Genomic DNA, 25,035 nt, shown 5'->3' on the forward strand with positions numbered 1-25,035 from the left:
AGGTATTCTTATGAAAAAAGAAATGGGGAGTAGCTACAACCAAATGCTTTGTCTTCTGGTATGAGGGTGTTCTGTGGTCACCCACACTCACCATGGTAACTATTTTGTTAGTACCCATAATGTGCTCTCAAAATTCCAAAGGTACTCACTGGACCCAAAGGTTTGGTAGCCCAGTTTTACTGTCTAAAGAATGAAGGTTTTTTTTTTTTCCACAAGCATGATTAAAGGAACTTGGATAAGTATTGCTGAATGCATTTTCTTCCCTACACATGTGTATACATATGCACATCATCTTTGTATCTTATATAACTTTCTTTTCACAGGAAATAATTGCTTTTCTACATCCTGGCTCCTGACACAATTTGTGGTGTGGTTTTTCCTAAACTATACACATTAAAATTAAGAAAACAGAGGATTGACTGTTCTTGTTCTTTGCCTTTTCTCTAGTGGCTCACAAGCTGTCTTTGAATGAACTCTCGTTTATTTGCTATTGAGAGAGGCATTAGTGTTTTGGCTCACCAAGTACATGTGAGAGAGGAAAAGCACATTGGAATGCACTTCATTGTAACTGTCTCAATGAAAACATGAATCTGATATTCTGGTAGCATACTCAGCGCACCACAAACATTTATCCCATAATATTAATAAGTGCTAATTCTTTTCAGTGCTATATTTGATAGGTGACAAAATCCCTAGCAAGACTGAATCTTCAGTTACGGTGCCATGGCTATTACTTTGCATCACAGATTCATTTATTTTACCCTGCCAGTATTAAACACCTTTAGAAGCAAGTAAAACGTCTTTTGGTTTTTACTCCTTTTGTTTATCACAGGACATCCATTAGATCTCTACTTAAATCAGGATTTGGAATACTGCAGACATCCTGAAGTTGTTGAATTACCACAACATACAACTCCAACAAACATAAGCAGTGGTCAGGGATGGTGGGAATTATAATTCAGTACCTAAATGGTCTCAGCAGCATGTGCTGTGCTGAAAGTAGAAATAATTTCTCATATCTACTCAAAATTAGATGGAAACCATGACACCATTTTTATTTCCCTAGGCTGCAGTACTGAGTTTACTTTCTGCAGCATTTCAGTGTTAGAGAAATTGTTAGCAGCATATTTGATACAGGAATACAGCCTTGACCACCAGTTATATTTTTTTTCCTTAGTGGTGTTGCTTTCTCACTTAAAGTCAGCTTAGTACTGATAGTTATTTAGGCCTAGCTTAGAATTGTGATAACAATATTCTGTAGAACTACTCTGAAGTAGTTTAGTTTCACAACATATGGCTATCTAACCTTTGCATGACTACATCTACGCTGAAATGGAGGCTGTAATAACTCTGAAAAATCACTTGGTCTTTCCAAGCTGCCAGGAAATGTTTTGTGGTTGAAGGACAAGGTAGAAGTGCATCATATAAACAAATAATTCTTTGCACCAATGGAGTATATAAATAACAAGGAGGAAACGTGTATATTTGGGTGCATTTGCTTTGTGTCTGTGCAGATATTAACTCAAAGGTATAGGAATGGAATGTTAGAAAGCTTGCAGGATGGATTTAACCTTCATTTTTCGTTGATTGTTTGATAGGACATTACTACAACAGAGTTACCACCATTATAAATGCCTCTTTCTTGACTTTTTTGGGAAGGTTGGGAGTATGGCTTTTGCTGTAAATACATTCAGTAGTATAAATTGTTGAATAACTTTGGTGCCATAGGTGGTGTGTATGATATAGTACTTTATGTAATTATGCAAACTAATTACTGTATTGGGCTTTTGTGATAGGAACCCTGCCCCCTTTTCTATTTGCCATTGCATGCTTTTTTACATAATACTTGAGACAAGTAAGAATATGTGGGTAGGAGGCACGACCTACAGGTCACTTAAAACACCAAGAAGAATACATTCAGAGCCAGAATTCAGAATTTAATTCTGGATTAGGACACTTTAAAGTTGCAGCTCTTCAGCTGAGAGATCTCCAATTAGGGGAGAACAAACTCGAGCGCACACAGGCTTGTGTGTCAAACAAGCCATTGTTGGCACACAACCATTCCCAAGGTTGGGCTTCCTTTCCTTTTTCCTGAGATTTGGCGCGAGCGACGGAAGGGCTCGAAGTCACATGGACGCAACGCGTTTGATTAATGTCCAAGGGCTGCTCCTGCTGTGATCCTCCAAACCTCTTTGCTCTACGGAGGAGGCCGCTCATTTCCTACAGGCAGGGTCCCTCTACCTTACTGGAAAAAGAGCTCTTGCTGGTGGGCGGGAAGAGGAAAGTTGCCGCAGAGCCGGGGAGCCTGTCTTAGTCCCTGAGATGCCCCCTCCTTAAAGGAAGCGCGCGGGCGCTTGGATTGTTTTCTTTTCTGAACTTCGTGCGGGGAGGAGGTGGGGGGGGGGGGGAGGGCTTTTCCCGAGTCCTGCCGGCCGCCTTAAGGAGAAAAGAGAAAAGTTTTTTTTTTTTCCTAGCGGCGCTTCTTTTGGGAAGGAGAGAAATAATGACAGAGGAAAGCAAAGGCGATGGGAAAGGCGAGAGCGGGAAGGATCCGGAGAAGCAGCTACGCCTGCGGGTGTGCGTTTTGAACGAGTTGCTGAAGACGGAGCGCGACTATGTGAACACCTTGGAGTTTTTGGTGTCGGTGAGTTACATCTCTCCCCCCCCCCCCGGGTTCCCGGCCTTTTCCTAGCTTGCTTTATGCACAAAGAATTGCCCTGTCTCCCCTCCCCCCCTTCTCCCCTTTGCCAAGCTTGTCAGCCTAGAGCGGGATAATGCGAAGGTAATAAATCTGCAAGGGCTGCTGATGTGAAATGAAAAGATGCCGCTCTTTGAGGCGTCGAGGTCAGCAGCGTTTGGAAAGGAGCGCATATATCTTAAAAGCGCATCTTGGATTTCTGGTGGCCCTGGACAAGTCTTACTTGATGTGTAAACAGGAAGGAAAAAAAAAAGTAACGTTTGGGAGCAAACAAGCTGAAATCTGGGCTTCCTACTAAGGGCCATTTCCGACCTAGCAGATAACTTCGGAGCGTTCAGGCGGTGAAAAAGAAAATCCCGTTTGATGAGTTTATGTTTGCAGAGGTGTTAACTGTCGAAGTTTCCTCGTTTCAACTTTAAAGTCTCTATATTGTCCTGTGTTCTGGAAAGCGATAACCAGAGAAAGAGTAAAAGTATAAAGGTGGGGTGGGGGGTGGTGGATGGGGTTTGATCTACAGCATCTGTGCAATATTAAAGCCACATGTACTGTAGCATTTACCCTTTTTTTCACTTATTCCCCTTTGAAATCCTTCTTCTCAAATCTTGTTTGGGTAATGGTTGGTGACTGATTATTGAGAAAAAAAAAACATGGCAGGGAACTTAATTTACTGAATCCATTTAAGTTAATGCCACTTTTAAGATGGCCCTTTGTACTGAAGTGATACTTAAAGAATGATACTTAAAAAATACTATTTCAATAAGTCTACTTTGATTAAGACTGGGTCCAACGCTAGGGCTTAGATCAGAGGTGGTATTCAACAGGTTCTGACCAGTTCTGGAGAACCGGTAGCGGAACTTTTGAGTAGTTCAGAGAACCGGTAAATACCATCTCTGACTGGCCCCGCCCCTATCTATTCTCTGCCTCCTGAGTCCCAGCTGATCGGGAGGAAATAAATAGGGATTTTGCAGTAACCTTCCCCTGGAGTGGGGAGGGAATGGAGATTTTACAGTATCCTTCCCCTGCCATGCCCACCAAGCCACACCCACCAAGCCATACCATGCCCACCAAGCCATGCCACGCCTACCAAGCCACGCCTACAGAACCGGCAGTAAAAAAATTTTAATCCCACCACTGGCTTAGATGCACACATCACAGTAACCCAAAATTTATGTTTTAAAGTTTTGGATTAATGTATGAATTTAGACACTGTATTTTACACTTGCAATTTAATCATATATAAATCAGTTCACTTATTTGATTTACTGTGTGAATAAGTCTGAGTAAGTGTTAAAAAATAAAATATATAATTTTAAAAACATTGATTTTATGTACTTCCTGGACAGAAGTTTGTTTTTCTAGAATCAATATAATAGAATATGGTTTTGCATATGGATAAAGTTGTCTATTTCATGGAACAAAGATAATTTCAGGATTATATAAACATCAACTACATTATCTTCCAACTACAATATCTGCAGGATTTATTAGCTGCATAATTAAGAAGTAATCAAGTATCTGGCTGGTTCTGTAGAGTGCTTGCCATAATAGGTTTCACATTTTTTCTCCTCTTCCTCTCCTCTTCATCCTGTCTGAAAGGGAAATATTTTAAATAGCAAACTTCCTGTTTAGTTTTCTGATGTATGTGAACTTTCTGCTGATTATCATGTGAGAGAAAATGCTTAGCTTGTCTGCTGAAAATAACATGAAGCAAAATATGATCTATAAAGTAATTTGTGTATACTTCAATACACATTGATATATCTAATTGAAAGCATTCAGATTTGTCCTTTGGTTTTACATGAAAGTTACTTGGACGGGGGGGGGGGGAGGTTATTTCTACTGGGATGAACATCAAAGCCCAGCTTGTTTTCACTGGATTTACATATGACACATCCTGATCTATTTCTTCGCATTGTTTCTCTCATTTCATAGCTCTGAATCATAGGTTATATGTGGTCCACCAGCCCCAATTTTGTAGCTCCTGGTTCTTTGAAACCACACAAATGAAATTTGGCACAGAAAGTGTGCCAAACACTTCCTCAACTTTTTAATGCAAAATACCAAATATGTATAAGACTTAGTGCAACTATTTTACCATTCACACTGTTCAGCCTTGCCCCAAACAGGGCAACTCTTTCATCCCTCTAGACTAGAGACATGAGTGCTCATGCCCTCTTCAGCCACTTAGAGGACAAACTGAATTACAATGCAGATGCCATGCCCTTTTCCATCCCATGCCCTCTTCCCTCCCATTTTGACCAGTCCATCCATTATTATTTTCTGCTCATTTTGTTTATCAGCTTTTTTTTTCATTTTCCATCCTCCATGAAATAATCAGACCCATTTTCTTCTATATCTTCTTGAAATTTCTTGCCCATGTCACAAAACACGTAGAAACCATAATTTGTTTTAGGTTTGGAATGTTTGCTATGTTATGTGAACCCAAGCACTGTGATTTCTAAACCATAGTTTATGGATTAATGCACAAGTTTTCAAAATGTATGCCGTTTGGATGCCCTCAAACTAATACATATATGGCTAATAGTACTACTGCAATTATGACTACTACCAATATTTATATGGATAGCAATAGCTCTTGGAAGAAATACACTTTCTCCAAATGTGTGAACTTTTTGGCACTGTACTTTAGAAGGCTCAGATGCCAATTCCCATCAGTTCCAGTCAGTTGGCTGGAGATGATGGGATTTGAACTCCTTCCCATACCAGGCAGCAAGCCAATGAAAGGAAAAAACTACTGCTGAAGCCTTGTTCCTGGAGAGGCCAGTTAGCGTGTAATGATTGGCTTCTGCTTTGCCTTCTTACATTCTCTCTGTTTGTGTGTTTGGTGTCACTCCCTGGGAGTCCTGTAGTCCTGCTGGGACTTGGATCCCCCAGACCACTGAGTACCTTGAGGCAGGTGTGGTTAGGGATGACTAAGTTCCTGATGGGTCTTACTGAGTTATAGAGGAATTGTCTTGTTGTGATGGTGGTGGCGAGATCAAAGATTTGTGTCTGGACCTAGAAGAAAGCATAGCGGAGTAGGGTGGGAAGAGGGGAGCTGAGTGGAGCAAGCAGGGACAACTTGAGGATGGGCCATGTGCAGGGACATCAGACTGCTGTTTAAAAGCAGTCCTGCCATCTGGCACTCAGTTTCTACCCTCGGTGCCTGCCCCTGGCAATCAGATCTTCAATGATCCTGGACTTCAGCTGTTGCTTTTGAATGCCAGTTCAGTGTATACGAAAGCTGCCCTTACCCATGATTTTATTTTGGAGGAGAGTGCCAATTTGGCATATTTTACCGATATCTGATTGGGCCCTCTTGGAAATGTGCCCTCCTAGATTTAGAGCTCTGTACTGGCAGAGAACTCAGGAAGAGCAGGATAAGAGGGAGTGAATGTTGTTATCTGTGAGTTTCAGAGGCTTTCAGAGGCTCTCCTCCACAGATAACCTGATGGGAGGCACTCTGGTTGAAGTTGGGATTCTGGTGATCTATCACCCTTCATGCTGCCCCTAGCAGCATCTTGGCCTGACTGCTGGATTTTGTTCCTGGCTTGGCCGTAGTCCTCTAGGTTATTGGTGCTTGAACTTGCCATCTGGGGCAAGCTCAGAAGTTTATGCAGTCTATGCAACCATAGACCAGTCCTAAAACATATGTAGCCAGATCCACATGGAAGGCCATACAATTACCGTATTTTTCGGAGTATAAGACGCACCAGAGTATAAGACGCAGCTTAGTTTTTGGGGAGGAAAATAGGAAAAAAAAATCTGCCTACCAGGTATTCATCTGACTAGCGTCCTTCGTTTGGTCAGCTTCAGCACATTAGTTTGCTGTTTTTTATTTCCTGCTTGGGGATAAAACCAGATTCTAAAGCACAACTGATCTTTGGAGAGAGAAGCAATGAGAAAAGCAGGCAAATCACGGAGATCGGTTTTACTTGCTAGCTCCTCGTTAGGGCTTTAAAAAATCTTCACAGCTGAGAGTTGGAGGGAACAGGCAAAGCAGGGAAGATCCTTCACTGAAAAAAAGCTTAGTACCGAGATCGCTTCACTTGCTAGGGCCTCGTTAGGGCTGAAGAAAAGCTTCAAAAAAAGCTACATTCGGAGTATAAGACGCACCCAAATTTTCAGCCTATTTTAGGAGGGAAAAATGTGCATGTTAGACTCCAAAAAATACAGTATATCTGGTTTTTGTCTTGGGACAGTTGAGATGTAATCTGGCAGTGGATGATATTAGCATTAGTCTTTTGTCATAAACAGATCACCTTCTGGCTGCTTTCAACATCCTTCGCCCCTTCCTTCAGGAAGGCAGGTTCACAGGGCCCATTTGATCAGTCCACCCCAGGAGATTCCTTGACCCAATAGGATTCCAGAATAAGGTTGTAATTTTCCCTGAAGATCTGGTGGATGATTTGGTTGAAGCCTTAGTTGCTGCCAGAAATGGGTGGGTAGCTGGGGCTGTGGATCATACATTGCTTCTGTAGCCCTTCCCTGTTCATCAATCCTTGAATGCACCTTGGTTTACCAAGGGGCTCTAGGAAATGAAGTACTAGAAAAAATGTCTAGAACACCATTGGAGGAAGATTGGAAGTAAGTATGACTGGACACTAATAAAAAGCCATATTAGGCATTACCTCATGGCCATAATGGCAGCCAAATGTCAGTATTTTTCTGTCCTTATTGTGTCCGCCAATAGCCATCCAGAAATTCTGTTTAGGTTAACTTAATCCCTATTTGGGTCATTCTGGAGATTATTTAGGCTGTCTGATGGATAATGTCATTCAGATTTATTTTGATTTGGATTCTGACTAGGCAGGGCAGGCTGAGGTACCGGGGCATAGTTTGATGGTGTGATGAGTTTGAGCCTGTGATTCCTGAGGAAGTGGAGAGATTTTTCTTTGTGGTCAGCCCAGCCACTTGTTTACTGAATTTGGGCCTGTCTTGGTTTGCAAAAGTGGCCAGGGAGGGGACTCACAGTTGGGTCCAGACTGTGGTGTATCAGCCTCTAAAGGAGGGGATGATACCTCTTGCCTTGTAAGTGGCAATGATTCACCCTCTTCTCAAGATGCTGCCCTTGGACCCAGTTCAATTACCACTGGGGAATTACCTTTTTGGGAAAGAGGAAGATTATTGGGAAGTTGGTCAGTCTGCAGCTAAGGAGAACCCTGGAGGAAATGGATTATTTAGGCCAGTTTCAATCAGGTTTCAGGCTGAAATTTTGTACTGAGCCAACTCTTATTGATCACCTGTGGCAGTTGGGATGGAAATGGTGCCTTGATACTTGATCTCCTTGATCATTGGCCTACAGTACCATCAACCATGGTACTCTTTTGAGCCACTCCATGGGTTTGGAAATGGAGGTACTGTTTTCAGTAGTTCTCTTCTCTGGGGCCAGTTACAGTGGGTGTTGGTTGGGAGAGCAGCAATCACTCTGTAGGTCCATCCTTTGTGGAATGCTGTAAATTTCTAGTCTCTTTCTCCACTCCTTTTCAATATCTACATGAAACCATAGGGTAAAGTCATACTGTGTTTTGGATTTGGTATCATCAGTATATTGGTGATATCCAAGTTACATCTTCCAACCCTGGGCCAGAATCTTAAGGCTGTCAAGATTCTGTCCAAGATTCTGGAGACTATGTAGGTTTGGATGGGAGGAATTTTATCCAATTATTTTGATTGTTGTAAGCCACCCAAATTTGTTGAAAGTGGGACAGCATACAATGCATCATCATCCTGATCATCCTGTTGACACCAATGTTTTCAAGAGGCAATGGTTGAGGCATTTTTCTTCCTGTGCACAATTCATTCTATGAAATTCCTTCTTCCCAACTTAACAAGAGCAAATGTTTCAGGGAGGAGAAGGTAGGGGATGGGGAGAACATTCTGAAGGGGAAGTAGCAAAGGAAGGAGTGATGGAAGGGAACGGAAGGTACCCCAAGGAAGCTGAGAAAACTCTGAAGGCTGGGAGTTTGTAACTTACTTTCTTCCTGATATTCTGATCATTCTAGTAGATTCAAGGCATAGCAAATGATCAAGCAGGTGCAATGACCCTCCTGAGAGGGAATGAGATTTAGCTCTTGTAATTTCTTGGGACAAATTAGGGAGTCTGCCACAGGGGAAATGGACTTCCTGAAATAAAGATATGCATGCCCTTTGCTATATAAGGAAAATGGCTATGTCCCCTTTGGAAATTCTGAGGCTCTTGAAGAACTCTGAAACTTGTATGGGTGGCTGAGGAAGAGAAATTGGGAGATGTGTGTCTAGTATGAGAAGTAATAAAACTGGAGGAAGTTGAAGTACCAAGGCAGCAGGGGAAAAAAGAGACCTTCTGTTGGCTTATGGGCTGTCTGGTGATATGGAAGCTGTGTATATTTGGGTCCTAAACATATTCTGTCTGTTGCTTCTGCCCTCTAGGACTTCATGCTGCTGAAAGCTGCTGACAGTGATGCTAAGCAAATGTGCCATTTTTGGCAGCAGTTACAAAAAGTGGAGACTTTAGTGCTTTATTATCTTCTCAGCTCTGAGGAAGTGCTTCTCAGAGTGCTCCTCATTCTTCTCTCCTCATTTCCTTTATATTGGCCATGTGCCACATGCTATTGTCTCTCACCTTTTTTCGGATCAGAGTTCTGCAGAACCTGCAATCTCTGTCTCTTCCCTTCTGCCCCATCTGAACACCTAGAAATTCACAATCCCTCTGCGGGCCATATGACCTTCCCCCAGAAGATCATGTTCCACAGTTTGAGAATCCCTGGAATAGTATCATATGAATCCAGACAATTATAGCTTATTCAATTAATTATACTTATGAAATCATAGCTAATTTGTCTACATTTTAATGCAGTGCTTGCCATGTGTAATGAAGCTGTTGAGCTAATATTTCCATTCTGGTGATGATGGTAGTAGTAGTAAAGGTAAAGGTTCCCCTCGCACATATGTGCTAGTCGTTCCTGACTCTAGGGGGCAGTGCTCATCTCCGTTTCAAAGCCGAAGAGCCACCGCTGTCCGAAGACGTCAAACTTGTGGCCCGCGGGCCAGATGCATCATGCACTGGACACGCCCATGCCCGATTTAGTGAAGAAGAAAAAAGTCACGATTTGTCCCGTGATGAGGCGAGTTTAACATTCTGAGCTAGTGGATACCTAAGTAGCTAATGGTCAAGATGACTTCTGCCACCCACAAGTTTATGTGAGCCACATAAATATTTATATTAAATTAAATGTAAGAAGCATGTTGCTTTCTGTCAGTATCATTTGCATCATTCACATTTTCTGCCCTGAATATTTCTTTGAAAGGTGGATATAAATCAAATGAATAAAATGTCCTAGAGCAGGCAAGATAAGCTTTCAATCATTTTTTGTGCTTCCCAGACTATTTTATTGCCTCTATTTGTGATTCATATTAAAAGCTATTCCTCGCAGCTCCTCTGAAATACTGTCTATGAGTCTTGGAATCTTTTGCAAAGCTATACTAACATTAAAAAAATATGTGGCGCTCATTGTTGATTATTATCTTGCCACAGGAAGTATGCTGTCAAAATGTGGCACCCTCATATACAAAGGAAGTTAAGGAAAAGGGCTGATGAATTGTCGCAATTTATTTCTCTCTCCTTGCACCAAATGTCATGAGACAGGAGGAAGACCTCTACCAATCACTGTCTTTAATGTGGGATGGTGGGAAGATAAATTTAAGGGACGTTTAAGTTTTTGAAAACTTCAAAGTATGTAGATAAAAAAGAGACATAAGAGATTTTACATTTCTAATTTTTATTATAGGACCTAATTACAGTGCACCAGAGATGGGTTTCAGCAGGTTCTGATCAGTTCTGGAGAACCGGTAGCGGAAATTTTGAGTAGGTCGGAGAACCGGTACTAAAAATTCTGACTGGCCCCGCCCCCATCTATTCTCTGCCTCCCAAGTCCCAGCTGATTGGGAGGAAATGGAAATTTTTCAGTAACCTTCCCCTGGATTGGGGAGGGAATGGAGATTTTACAGTATACTTCCCCTGCCACACCCACCAAGCCATGTCACGCCCACCAAGTCACACCTACAGAACCGGTAGTAAAAAAATTTGAAACCCACCACTGCAGTGCACCCTTGCAGCCTGGAGTATGACATTTAGAAACTTTGATTTCCCAGTTCAAAACAAATCACTACTTCTACTTCTTCAGCTCCAGTAGCGCATTCTGCTTGTTCAACCAAAAGTTCTGTTCTTCTTTCCCTGAACTGCAGGAAGAAATACTGTAGTTGTGTCAAGTTCCTATCAGCAGAATATGACCCAGAAAAAAAGATTCGCAATGAAATTGAGTTTCATTAATTAAGTTTATTGACAAGTAGGTAAGGGGTTAGTTAATATAAGAATCTTGGAAGTTGAATTAGCCAATATGGGTAGTCCTTGATTTACAACCACAATTGAGTCCAAAATTTCTGTTGCTAAGTGAGACATTTCTTAAGTGAATTTTGCCCCGTGTTATGATCTTTCTTGTCACAGTTGTTAAGTGAATCACTGCACTTGTTAAATTAGTAACGGTTGTTAAGTGAGTACAGCTTCCCCATTGACTTTGTCAGAAGGTTGCAAAAGTTGATTACGTGACCCTGGGACACTGCAACCGTCATAAATATGAGTCAGTTGCCAAGCATCTGAATTTTGATCACATGACTGTGGGGATGCTCCAATGGTCGTAAGTGTGAAAAATGCTGCAATGGTCATAAGTGTGAAAAATGCTCATAAGTCACTTTTTTCACATTGTGACTTGGTCACTAAATGAATTGTAAATTGAGGACTACCTGTACTCTAGCAGTCATTGATTAATGAAATCCTTCAGGCAGAATATTTTAAGAGCGACGTGAACTTCTTTTCCAGAATGTAAGTTCAAAGGACCAAACATTTTTTTCTCAGGCAAGACTGATATTGAAACAGGGTTTTTTGGGGAAATATTTAATAGTATTAAGTGTTATAGTTTAATTTAGATTAGTTTGTAATATTTACATCATTATTTTTGATATCTGAACAAGAGATTACTATTTCTGGTAATGTTTAAAAGCTTTTTAAAATTTTTGCAATGTTTAATTGTTCAGGGAGTGATGAAGCAAATTTGGGTTAAATGGAAAGGGGAATTATATAAGTATGTTGATAGATATTATAGTTAAATTTTTACTTCACCTTTAATAAAAATTATTGGAAAAAAGACTGATAATTAAAATTTGAAGATATTTGGGTTCTTTTCCTAACCAGAGAGTCAGCCCCGGACATCAGGGAGAGAAATTTGCAGCAAATCTTTTGCATTTTGGGTGATTCAAAAACTTGCATTTTTTTTATTTGTTTAAAACATAAACCCATCCAGCAATAGCCTGTTTGCTTTATGTTTCTCAGATGCTGCCGAGATGTTGATTGTTTGTGTGAGCATCTGTATTGTATATTGTTGCCAGCCAGGTGCTGCTACAGTTTATGTAGCAGTAGGATGATTTTGCATCTTAGGGGATCTTGTTGATCCCTGCTTCAGTTTGATGAAACGGCTGCCTTCCTTGGGATTTTCCACATATGACTAAATGTTAGGAAAGTTAGAGCAGAAGGCTGGAACTTCCACTGCTATTTGGCATGTTCAGCAGAAACGACCCATCATGACAATTGGGAGTGTCCAGGAGGGTACTGAGTTACTGTTTTCTGCAGGAGAGCAACTTTGCTTGCCTCCTTTAGGTTTCAGCTCTCATCCTTTCTAGACAATAGATATGTTGAGCCCATTGAGGAAAGAGTGACTTGCAAACAATTCACTGTCTTTTCCCTCCCTGGCCTGAGAGACAGGCGTTGGCTTTTACTGCACCAAATGAGGCAGTTGTCTGGTTTCCTGGCATTAGCTATGTCCTCTTTGTTACCTTGCTGGTGACCATAGTGGACAAGGAAACTGAGTTGTACAAACTGGCCAAGGAACTATAACAGGAACAAGATCAGCTCTCCAAGATTTATCTCATGGTGTAATGGACGAAAGAGGATAGGTGGCAACTTGTCCTTCCCTTGTCCACTCTTGGAAGGGACAGGTTTGGCTCTATTCCAAATGCACATGGGAGGCATTCACCAAGTCCATGATTAAAAAAAGCTTGACAAATAGGCTAGTACCGTGATGGTGAACCTATGGCACGTGTGCCAGAGGTGGCACAAAGTGCTCTCTCTGTGGGCACACGAGCCGCTGCCCCAGCTCAGCTCCACCACATATGCGTGCGCACCTCCTGCCGGCCAGCTGGTCTTCGGGTCTCTGCAGTGCATGTGCATGGGTAGGGCGCATGTGGGGGACTGCACACACATGTGTGGGGGTGGGGTTCATGCAGGCTGTGCATGCATGTGGGGTATATGCTGGGAGTGCATGCACAGGGCGCATGCGCAGAGGCCATGCGCACATTGCATTTTGGGGGTTTGCATGAGTGCTTTGGGCACTCGGTCCGGAAAAGGTTAGCCATCACTGGACTAGTAGGTGAACAATGAAGTCCAGATTGAAGGGCTGTTTCTAAGAAAATAAATAATGATTTCCATTGTTTTACATTGGGAAAAATATTTTAGGTTGCATAAGTCCAAGTTGTTGACCTATGAGAATTTTGCTCATCAATAGATTTGGAAAGTACAGTAGATGGTATTGTAGCTGATTTGCAGATTCAGATTCAGGAGATAATTTTGCAAGCAATCAAGCTCTCCATTATCAACGAAAATAACTGCTTCCTAGCTGGATCATGGAAAGGCTGTTAAAAAAATTAGAAAATCTCTATTTTTAATGTAGATGGGCATATGCTAAGAGATAGGCTGTTCAATACAACTCTTAATAACAGTGTCAGGATCAGTAATGAAGTCCACAGATGATAGCACACCAGAGACAAGATACATTATTCCATGACAGTATGAGAGCTGATCTGTAAAACAAATGTATTTGTATTGATGGGGTTATTCTGAAAAAAAGATGTTTTGAGAGAGCATTATCAAGAGAATAATAAATAACACCTTTGTGAACAGAAGCATTTTTCCCTTTGCAACATGAATTATTAAGGACACATAGGTTTCCAAATAACACAGAAATGGAGGACCAAATTTTGTTATGTTAGTACATAACAAGTATGTATTTTTTAATCTATCAAGCCTTTTTCCTAATTTAAGACAGAAGGTAACCTGGAATTAAATTGACATTGTATATATTATTTATGTGTGTATATGTTCCATATCAACATAATATAAACATTGTTCAGAAAAATATGAATAATTTATATGATGACTACATCATAGTTTTCAAAACTTCATCGTGTTTGTGACTGTTTTAAATGGAGAGGAAGAACTTCAGATGGCTGTGCTATTTGATAAGGTTGTGTGATTTCCTTTTCCTTTGCTCCATAACATGCCATTTGTATGGCAGATGCGTCTTGTAAATATAACGGAAGTTGAGGCACAATGACCATAGAAAGTCAAAATCTCTTCCATTTGCTTCTAGTTTGTACTGTTCTTAATTTGTCTATTGTGTGTGTGGGAAAAATATGAATGAATATTTGGTGACTCAGAATTAAGTTTCAGTAGCACCACCTGTTTTCTGTATCAAATTAGAATTAGTTGTTTTTGTTCCTTAAAACAAAATAAAATTAATTTTATGCAAAAGAAAGTCCTTTTATTCTTAACTTTGGGCTGTAGTTCAACTAGAAACTGACAAAAATTAGACTGAGCCAGTGATAGTCTGTAATAATAATTTTGCATATTTCTTTCAAATTCTCTCTCTTTGTCTGTATGTGTGTATATTTCCAGTGTGACCAGAATACAAGTGTGCGTGTCTCTGTGTGGTTTTTTTAAAAACACTGTTTACAGGTAGTAAACCTGAGCCATTAATTCAGCGGCTGTTCAAAGTTGAGACAATATTGAATGAGTGGTGCTTATGACCAATTCTTGAAGTTCCAGTTAGTGCAGCACCCCATGGTCATATGATACCAATCTGGGTGTTTGGAAACTGGCTTATACTTTTGACATTGTAGCAGTTATGTGATCTCCACCTTAGGCCTCAAATCATTCTTATGTGCAACTATATATGCATCCTTCCCCACCTGGCACCAGCCATCTCCAGACTCCTTGCTTGTGTGTGCCACTTACCTGCCTGCTGGCTGCTTGTGAACCACTTGGGACTTGCAACTTTCTGCCACCTTCACCAATGACTTTGGTGTTGCATGCCACCAGAAATTGTGAGATGGTCCTTGCTTGATGACCCACCATTCTTGCTTAACAATGGCAACAGGGATTGCCAGGATTGCCATTGGTAAGTAATGAGATCATGTGATATGGCACATTATGACTTCATTGCTTAGCAACAGATATTCCAAATACCATTTTTAAGTGAGGATTACCTGCCCAAATACCCAGCATTAAAATCTATTACATAATACTGCACTTGAGATTTAAATTATTATAGTAGTCTTGATACAGTAAAAGAAAGTAGAGAGTTTGATACATTGGAATGAGTAAATGTATTTTCAGGACATAGCAAGTCTATTGACTAAATTACTGTAAAATGGGTTAGTGGATTAGGGAATTAACTAGAAAGGATGTAACTTTTACGTAGTGCTCAAGATGTAGTTTGCATTCTACAGCAGGGCTGTCAAATTTGTGGCCAGATACGTCATAGTTAGTTAGTTTATTATATTTATATACTGCCCTTCTCCCGAAGGACTCAGGGCGGTGAACAGCCATGGTAAAAACAACAAAAATTAAAAAAATTATTTTATTTAAGTAAAATAATTCAATCATTGGCCGAATTTAAAACACCCAACTAAAATCATTTTAAAACCCCGTATCAAAACCTAATTTAAAATCCTTTATCCTGTCAGACCAGCTTGCTGGAATAATAGGGTCTTCAGAGCACGATGGAAGGCGCGGAAGTCGGGGATCCTTCGTATGTCCGGGGTCAGTTCGTTCCATAGGGCCGGTTCATCATGCGCTGGCCATGCCCACACCCAGTTTAGCAAAGGGGGGAAAAAGTCGTGATATGTCATATGACGCCACCATGAGTACACAAGTTTGACACCCCTGTTCTACAGCTTCATTGAGAGAAATTTCAAATTGTAAGAGAGAACTGTTGAAAAATCTGTAGTTTTTTCTAGCCTTATGCAACTACTAATCCTTGCTGCCTTCCAGCCATGAAAGTCTGGGGCTGCTTTAACGAGTTGAAAAGAGATGCTTTAAGAAATACTTAAAATAGTTTAGAGTGGTTGAAACATAAGCATAGATTTTCCAAACTTTGATGTTGTTGTTTTATGTTATATTTTCCAAAACCTTTATGTTTTTATTTGAAACATAAACATAGATTTTCCAATGTTCAAGAATGGGTATTATAAAGGTAACTGCTATTCAGTTTAAAAAGCATAATGTAACTGACACTTGGCAAGCAGTCTTAATTTCATACATACATGGATAAGATCTGAACTGGTATCTTGGTGTCAAGCAGGGGTGAAATCCAGCAGGTTCTAACAAGTTCTGGAGAACCGGTAGCGGAAATTTTGAGTAGAACCGGCAAATACCACTTCTGGTTGGCCCCAGAGTGGGGTGGGAATGGAGATTTTGCAGTATCCTTCCCCTGCCATGCCTACCAAGCCACGCCCACAGAACTGGTAGGGAAAAAATTTGGATTTCACCCGTGGTGTCAAGTTTCAACTTTGGCATCAAATAACAATTGTTATCTGCAAACCTTGGTGGTTTGTGAATCATGGTTGATGGTTCAAAATCAAATAATTTTATCCCCCCACATGGACCTTATGAAATTTTCATTGAGGACAGTAAAGATGAAGCCAACCTGTTCGTGAAGTGAGTAAATCCAACCCTTACCACAATTTTCCCATTGACTTTGTTTGATGGAAGCTAGCTAATTACAAATAGCTGTGGGACTCTGTAACTGTTGTAAATGCGTGCTGGTTGCCAAGCTCCTGAATCTCAATCACATGACTGCAGGGATGCTGTGACAGCTGCAACTTGAATGACCAGTCATAAGTCTCCTTTTTTAGTGCCATTGTAACTTCAGGCGGTTGCTGAATGTATGGCTTTAGATGAGGACTACTATAATACACACATATTTACATGGAAATACACATCCAGACATGTTGCATTAGGTGAGGAATCCTTGTAAACAATCCTTTTAGAATGTAAAATACATTTCTAAGCTAAGAAACAATTCTTAATTAAGCAGGTAGAAGGAAATGAGGTACAAGAATAATAAATAATGTACAATTTAATTCACACATCTGAATTAAAACTGTGTCAAGACTCGGCAATCAACCGAGACTTGTTTCTTTTGGTTGCAGTACAACCTTTTTCCAAATTCATGCATGATTAGATGTGGCATTTTTAAAAAATTTATAGCAACTGATTTATTTCACTGATCAAAGAACAATTATATCAAATGTAGCATCCAGTATTATGTACAGTTTTTGAAAAATGTTTTGAAATACCATTTTTTATTAATTTCTCAACATGGTTTATTGAGATACAATGATACAGTGAGGATCTTAATAAGGATTTGATAAAATCTGAATATTTTTATTTATATTAACTTATGTGATATGTTTTGGAATGAAGATGAAGTATCCAGAATAAACATGTACAATGAGCTGTATAAACAGACTGAGTGGTGAATAATACAGCTTTCAGTTAAACATTTTCAGCCTAAAAAGTATTTGTTTTTGATATGCAGATGTTTTAAATATTTTTTTAATTATAAATGCATTTCTTCATCTGCCCGAATATTAATAATTGAATATTTCTAATATAATTATATTACTTTTCAAAATAAAATTCAACTAAACAAATTGTAAGAGAAAACCATCTATATTCCAATATGTATTGGAATCCTCTATAAATTATGCAATACTTCATTCAGATTATTATTTATGAAAGGGATGTATTTTGCTTCACTGTATCATTGCTAATAGAAATCTTTATGTCAGGCATGTGCATTTAAAATGTTTGCTTGCTTTCCAAATAATTAACCTGTGTAAAAATTCAAGGAAGAAATTACTGTTGTTCATTAATCAAAATACAAAAAAATAAAGTGAATTTTCTTGTTTGTAGAGGAATGAGTGACTCAGCAGCATTTCTCAAACATATTTTTATGCCAGTTGAATTATTTTATAGTAGTAAAATTGCATAAGAAGGATATCTATGGTCAGGATAATATCTGTTTATAAAACCAAGTTGCTTAGGTTTAAAATAGGAATGCATTGGTAAATAATAACTAAAACTGTAAGGTATTTTAGCTTTCCCTTTTTGGATCTCAGGGAATAAGAAAAGTAATGCTGTCAGTCACTAATGGGCTATCAAAGCTACATTGGTGCATAAACTCTTTAATATCAAACTGTTCCGTTATAGTAATTAGTATATTGAGAGATTTAACAGAATAGCAGAAGGGACCTTGGAGGTCTTCTAGTCTAACCCCCGCTTAAGCAGGAAACCCTATACCATTTCAGACAATGGTTGTCCAATCTCTTCTTTAAAATTTCCAGTGTTGGAGCACCCACAATTTCTGGAGACAAGTCGTTCCACTGATTAATTGTTCTAACTGTCAGGAAATTTCTCCGTAGTTTTACTTTGGATCTCTCCTTGATTAGTTTCCAACCATTGCTTCTTGTCCTGCCTTCAGATGCTTTGAAGAATAGGTTGACCCCCTTCTTTGTGGCAACCCCTTAGATATTGGAACACTGCTATCATTCACCCCTAGTCTTTCTTGTCATTAAACTAGACATATCCAATTCTTGAAACTATTCATCATGTTTTAGCCTTCTGTCCCCTAATCATTTTTGTTGATCTTCTTTGTACTCTTTCTAGAGTCTCAACATCTTTGTTATATTGTGTCTACCAAAACTGCAATATTCCAATATTTTGTGACCTACATGCTTGTGGTCAGCGTATTATCATATCTTTGTTGAAAAAAGAACTCAATGACCACTAGAAGGCAGCAAAAATTACAGTTTTCTATACAGTATCACTTTGCTGCTGTCTAGTGGTGATATAGATTTTTTTCCAACCCAGTCTGGTAAGTCTAATAGTGGCTAGTGTTTGGACAGCTGTTACAGTTTGACTTAAGAGATACTGGCTGCTTCTCATCACTGACAACTGGATAGAGAAGGGAAGAACAGTTTTTATCCAAGGTAAACAAGTACCATAATGCTGTCTTGTTCCCAATAATAGAGCAACCTTTGAGAATTGATTTACCATTTAAAGAAGAAATTGTATCTCTATTTTAGTGTAATGTAAGAAGCAGAGTGTGCTGCTCTTTGAATATTTTAGCCCAACAACGTGGAGACTACCATTTGGCAGCATTTTATCATTTGTGGGAAGTGAAGTCCTGGAAAAAAAGCAACCATTGATGCGTGAATGAATGAATAAGTAAGAACAAGAGCTCACATTGCAATTTTAGGCATTACACAATAAATTATTATTATTATTATTAAATTTATATCCCGCCTTTCTCCCTGAAGGGACTCAGGGCGGTGAACAGCCGAGAATTAAAATAACATACAATATAAAAGTTAAAATAATTAAAAATAAATTAAATTAAACAGCCATCCCAATTTAAAACCCCTAGCAATACAATTAAAAACTAACCCATAAAACCTATTCAGGCCAGGCCAGCTTGCTGAAATAAAAACGTCTTCAGGGCCTTATGGGAAGTGCGGAGATCCGGAATCAGCTGTATTCCGGGAGATAGTTCGTTCCAGAGGGCGGGTGCTCCCACAGAGAAGGCTCTCCCCCTGGGGGCCGCCAGCCGACATTGCTTGACCGTCGGCACCCTGAGGAGGCCCTCTCTGTGAGAGCATATTGGCCGGTGGGAGGATATCGGTAGCAGAAGGCGGTCTCGTAAATACCTTGGCCCTAAGCCATGGAGCGCTTTAAAGGTGAGAACCAACACCTTGAAGCACACCCGGAAGACCACCGGGAGCCAGTGCAGCTCGCACAGGAGAGGTGTTATATGGGAGCGCCATGTCGCTCCCATGATCACCCACGCGGCCGCATTCTGGGCCAGTTGGAGCCTCCGGGTGCTCCTCAAGGGGAGCCCCATGTAGAGAGCGTTAGCATAGTCCAGGCGAGAGGTGACAAGAGCATGAGTGACTGTGCATAAATAATTTCATTCAATAAATGAAATTGAACAGTTAAAAAAATAGATCTGAATAAAACAAAATTTTTATTGACATTATCAGGCCATAGACTCATTTGCTGTGTTGAAGTTTAGAGTTATATCAATGTATCTATGTCAACAATCTTATCTTCCCATATTAGCCAATGAATCAGTGAAGATATTGTTTGCTGGTTTACTATGTCTAAATTATAGCAACCAATTAAATTTAATTATGACTAAACAACTTCAAATTCAGCATTAGCTTATAATACATTAAAGTTAAAATTATGTATCACAAATCCAGGCTGACCAAGACACTAGAAAGGTGATTTCTGAGGAAAACGTGAGAAGTTCACATAAAAATTCAGGGAGGTCCTGAAAAAAATCCCAAATGTTGAAATGAAAATGTCAGCAGAGTTAGATCTGGGTTACAGAACTTCAAATAATTACTAGATGTCAGGAAAGAGAAACAGAACTCTCAATTTGTGCCATCTACTTTTGCTTTATGGTCCTAAATTCTAGCCCTCAAATTCTCTAAATTTAAGAAAAGTTTTTGATTGTTTGAAATATGTGAACCTTCCTTGCCTTCCCTTTGAGTTAAATCGATTCGATTTAAATCACAATTTAAATCATGATTTAAATCACTAGTAAAAAGGCTTGATTTAAATCAACTCAATTTAAATCATAATTTTTAAAGAGCAACTGTCATCTCTGTCCCACAGCGGCTTCTCCTCCGACCTGCTGTTGATTCAGACAGTCCCATTCACTTTAATGGGATAGTTGGTGATGCTGCAGTGACATAACAAGGTGAGGGACATGGCGGGCAGCAGGTGACTGGATGCCTGCTAACAAGCGCTGCCATGATGGATCTAGAATGACAGGTGCTCTTGCTTGTAGTTAGAATCTTTATTATTATTATTTGCAAACAAAATGAAGCTTTCCTATTTGCCTTGCAGAGCTTGGATTCATTGAATGAGTTTACCAAAAATGTAAATATTGCAGAATATACAGTCTCATACTACATAACTAAGCTTGATTTCATGCTGACTACACTAAATTATTAATGTATCTTAAATAGAAAACTATATTTAGATTTTTACTCCAAAAGCATTTTATTAAAATAAATTTGATAAAAATAAAAAAAATCCAATTTAAATTAAAAACATCATTGATTTTTATCCACCCTGAAGCAATAGTATACTGTTACATTCAAACAAGTTCAGATTTTTAGGTCTTGTGAGTAGATCATAATGGCACTAAAATTGGATGGGAATAAACGACCTACTAATAAAAAAATAAAACTGGAATAAAATGGAAGAAGCCAAGAGTTATACTAGATAGAAAGTGATCTGAAATATTTCAAGGTTCAATTATAGTTCAATAAGCATAAATTAGCAAAATAAAGAGTTTTGGTCATATTTATTTTTGAATAAATAGATGTACCATGTCTGGAGAAGAACTGGACTACATACATACTAGTGGTATGAAGGTTGAGTGATAGGGGGAGTCCCATTTGTATATACAATGAAGGAGGAAATCCTGCTATTTCTTCTAAATTTGTGTGGAAAAAAAAATCTACTTTTTGTCCAAGCCTTGAAGGAACTGTTGGACAGTGATACAAAGGATTTTTTTCCTTGAATTGTCTTCAAAAAAGGCCTTGATATAATTAAAGTTACTCAATGCATTTTAGATAGCTCACCCTTTTTCAAGGATTCCAAAAGCGTAGATGTTTTTCTAAGGATAGGCCACTTTCGTTTCCCCATATATATATTAGCTATTCAGTATAAGTTATTTACATATTGAATATAGCAGACCTTCTGTTTTACATAATAATGAGTAACTGCAAGAGTCAGTACCTTTAGGTTAATTGCAAGAAATGAATATGTCTTTTCTCTGGTCACTCAGTTTTATATTCAGTCTACTCCCAGCCAGTTACTCTTGCCACATGTAGACAAAGACCTTGCTTAGTTTGCTAATATATGCTTGCCAAAAATTGTTCAATTAGATTTTTTTTAATAATGACCAAGAAAGGTCTTTTGAGCATTTAATGTATTGTTTATGATATGATATTCCAGGCTCTTTCCTGCCCCCCTTTTAAAAATCAGGTTATATTAACCTGATTTTATTAACACAGTTTAAAATTTACATTATCAGTTTTATTAAGTATTATAATTTTAGAAATTGGTCAAGAAAATAGCATTTTCAGAATTTTCAGATGAATATTAGCGTGCTGGATTTGTTTCCTAGTGGTGATTTATATTGTTGAAGAATTCAAGGAGAAAATATAAGCAATCACTTTGCTAAAACCTAATGATCTTTGAAGTTAATCTAATTACTGATTACTGAGAAGTGAATACTGCAGAAATTTATTATAGTTAAATTGATAGATTCTAAAGTCAACATTTATTTAATAGAAATAAAAAAAAACACCTTTGAATGAAGTTTGGGAAAAGGAATATATCAATAAAGTTAGCAATAATTTTAAACATTTGAAGAAAAAAATGTTGATTTTTGCTGATGAAAAATTGATTGATTGAAAAAGCAGGAACTAATTGTTTCAATCTACCATTGCTTGTAGTCACAAGCAAAGCTTTTATTTATTCATTTATTAAATTTATATGTTGACCATCTTTCTGTCCAAATTACTTTTGGTTATTCCCAAGAATTGTTTCACTGTAGTTAAAAGCTGAGTGCACATCTATACATACTTGTGCTAGTTGGATGTATTCGTGCTGATGTAAGTGCAAAAATCTCTAGTCTTGGCAAATTGGAATGACAACTTCTGAAGACAGACTAGACAATGCTGACTCTATGAAAAATAATCTGATGGTATAAGGAAATATCCTGTATATCTAAAGAAATGTTTTAGTAGACAAGGCTATTGCTATTTGCTATTTATGATTGCCAAAAAATAATTGGAGAAATACACCTTTTTCCTAACTGTTTTGCCAATTTATCCATTAATACTACACTAGATGTAATGTAAGAAACACAGGAGGTATATTCTCAGATAATTCAATCCCTAAACATAGTTTTTGTCAGGGAAGAATCTATACTAAGTTTTTTGGAGTTAGGCTTCAAAAAAATAGATTTGCGGTTTCCTACTGTAGTAATATATTTTTGGTCAGAATAAATATTCCTTCAAATTTTGTCTCTCTTGCTTGGATTCTATATGTGGCTTTCTTACTCTTTCTTACTCTTTTTGATTGTTGGTGATTGGAGATACATTTAATTGTCAAAAATCGTGTGTTGTATACTCAAGTCATTCTCTAGAAAGAAGCTTAGCTTTTCAAAAACAATACATAAGTCCAGATGGTTTGTGGCTATTTAAGTTTGTTGTATATTGTAGAAACAAAAGAAATCTCCACCTTCTTCTGTTAAAGTATTAACTCTATTCTTTTTTAAAAAAAAATCATAAAACTATATTTGCTTGCTTTTTGCGTATACCACAAAAATAACAGGGAAAGAAAAAATATTGTGCTGTTTGTAGTTAATACCTGTCAAATGTATTAGATTTTACAGCATTCTTTATATGGTTGGATAAATTTTACTTTGGTCTGCAAAATGATCGTCTCACAAAACCGTATCTCAATGCATATAAAAAAAAAAGAGTAAAAGAAATAGCTGGGTGCTATTCTTGGCTTTATATAAACAAAACAAAGCTATATAGTTATTGTTGAAATCTCTAGCTGAGGACTGAGCTATGTTGCGTTATATAATGTGCTGTTCAGTAACATAATGTACAATGGTCTTTGGGTATAAAGACTAACAGAACAGAATAACAGAAGTTAGAAGGGACCTTGGACGTCTACTAGTCCAACCCCCTGTTCAGGCATTTCAGACAAATGGTTGTCCAATCTCTTCTTAAAAACTTCCATAACTTCTGGAGGCAAGTTGTTCCACTGATTGATTGTTCTAACTGTCTCCTTGGTTCTAGGTTGCTTCTCTTCTTGATTAGTTTCCATCCAGTGCTTCTTGTCCTGCCTTCATGTGCTTTAGAGAATAAGTTGACTCCCTCTTCTTTGTGGCAACCCCTTAGATATTGGAACACTGCTATCATGTCACCCCTAGTCCTTCTTTTCATTAAACTAGACATTCCAGCAACTGTCCTTTATATGTTTTATCATCCAGACCTCTAAAAATCTTTTCATCTTTATACGTAAAAAACATCCAAATACAGACAATGCTTAAGATATATAAATTCCCTCTGAGTATATTTTCTCAGTTGAAAATATATCTATTGTGTCAACATCAGTTGGCTTTCCCCAAGAATATATATTATTTGCGGTCTCTTTTGTTATGTTTTTTTCCATGTTGTGCTTAATATATTAGCAAATAAAAACTCAGCAGCTGGGCATTGAATTGGAGGTTTTTGAACTGAATTTGTGACAAGTGAATGCCATCCTGAGCTGCTGGAATAACTTTAGATATTTGCAGATAACTTTTTTTTGGCTTCAGGATGTATTATGTATTTCTTCTTTTAACTATGATAAAGTATCATCTACATTCAATGATTTCATAGACCAGAGATGAACAGAATGATACTTATCTGACCTACAGTAAGTATTCTGAAATTTTATGAAATCACAAAATCTTACATCATTCCATAAGATGTCTTAATAATTTGAGAGCTCATAATTTGGTGAGTCTGAGATCTTTGCTAATTTTGTGTGTGCGTGTGTGTATCATTGCAAAAAGATGCTGACCCTCATGTCATATTTATTTATTTAGCTGTTCTGGGCTACATGTCTGACATTTTAATGTCTAATTTCTTTATTTTTCTTTTTCCTTCTATCCAGGCATTCCTTCAAAGAATAATGCAGTGGGCTATTACTAAGATTGATAAAAATGTAACAGAGGAAACGGTTAAGGTTAGTATTTATTTGTTTTCACTTCCTTTTCATTGTTTCTCAAATTGATTTATTTATACTCTTGGTTTCTTACTTACAGACATTGTTCTCAAATATTGAAGATATTCTAGAAGTTCACAAGAACTTCCTATCTAGGATTGAAGAATGTCTGCATCCTGAACCTAATTCGCAACAAGAAGTGGGATCCTGCTTTCTCCACTTTGTATGTCAAATCCAGTAATATAAGCTTTATGTAATTGATTATATTCTTTTCTCCAGTACTGCCTTTTTTAAAAAAAATAATTGCTGGCATGGTAGTTCATGTATACTCCACTTAGAGGACAAAATGATCTTGATTGCATAATTTATGAGATCT

General features: G+C 38.3%; 1 protein-coding gene across 1 annotated transcript in view; it reads left to right on the forward strand.

Annotated features, from left to right (window-relative positions):
- Positions 1 to 2,125: 2,125 nt before the first annotated feature.
- PREX2 (phosphatidylinositol-3,4,5-trisphosphate dependent Rac exchange factor 2) overlaps positions 2,126 to 25,035 on the forward strand; it is a 102,177-nt gene continuing 79,267 nt past the window's right edge. Inside the window, exons 1-3 of the mRNA XM_034429932.3 lie at positions 2,126 to 2,644; positions 24,609 to 24,680; positions 24,760 to 24,882. Coding sequence (XP_034285823.1) covers positions 2,504 to 2,644; positions 24,609 to 24,680; positions 24,760 to 24,882 — 336 coding nt within the window. The 5' untranslated portion in view covers positions 2,126 to 2,503. The remainder of the gene's footprint in view (positions 2,645 to 24,608; positions 24,681 to 24,759; positions 24,883 to 25,035) is intronic.

This window comes from Pantherophis guttatus, chromosome 3 (genome assembly GCF_059756535.1).
Source record: "Pantherophis guttatus breed Tessera chromosome 3, ASM5975653v1, whole genome shotgun sequence".
Taxonomy (NCBI): Eukaryota; Metazoa; Chordata; class Lepidosauria; order Squamata; family Colubridae; genus Pantherophis; species Pantherophis guttatus.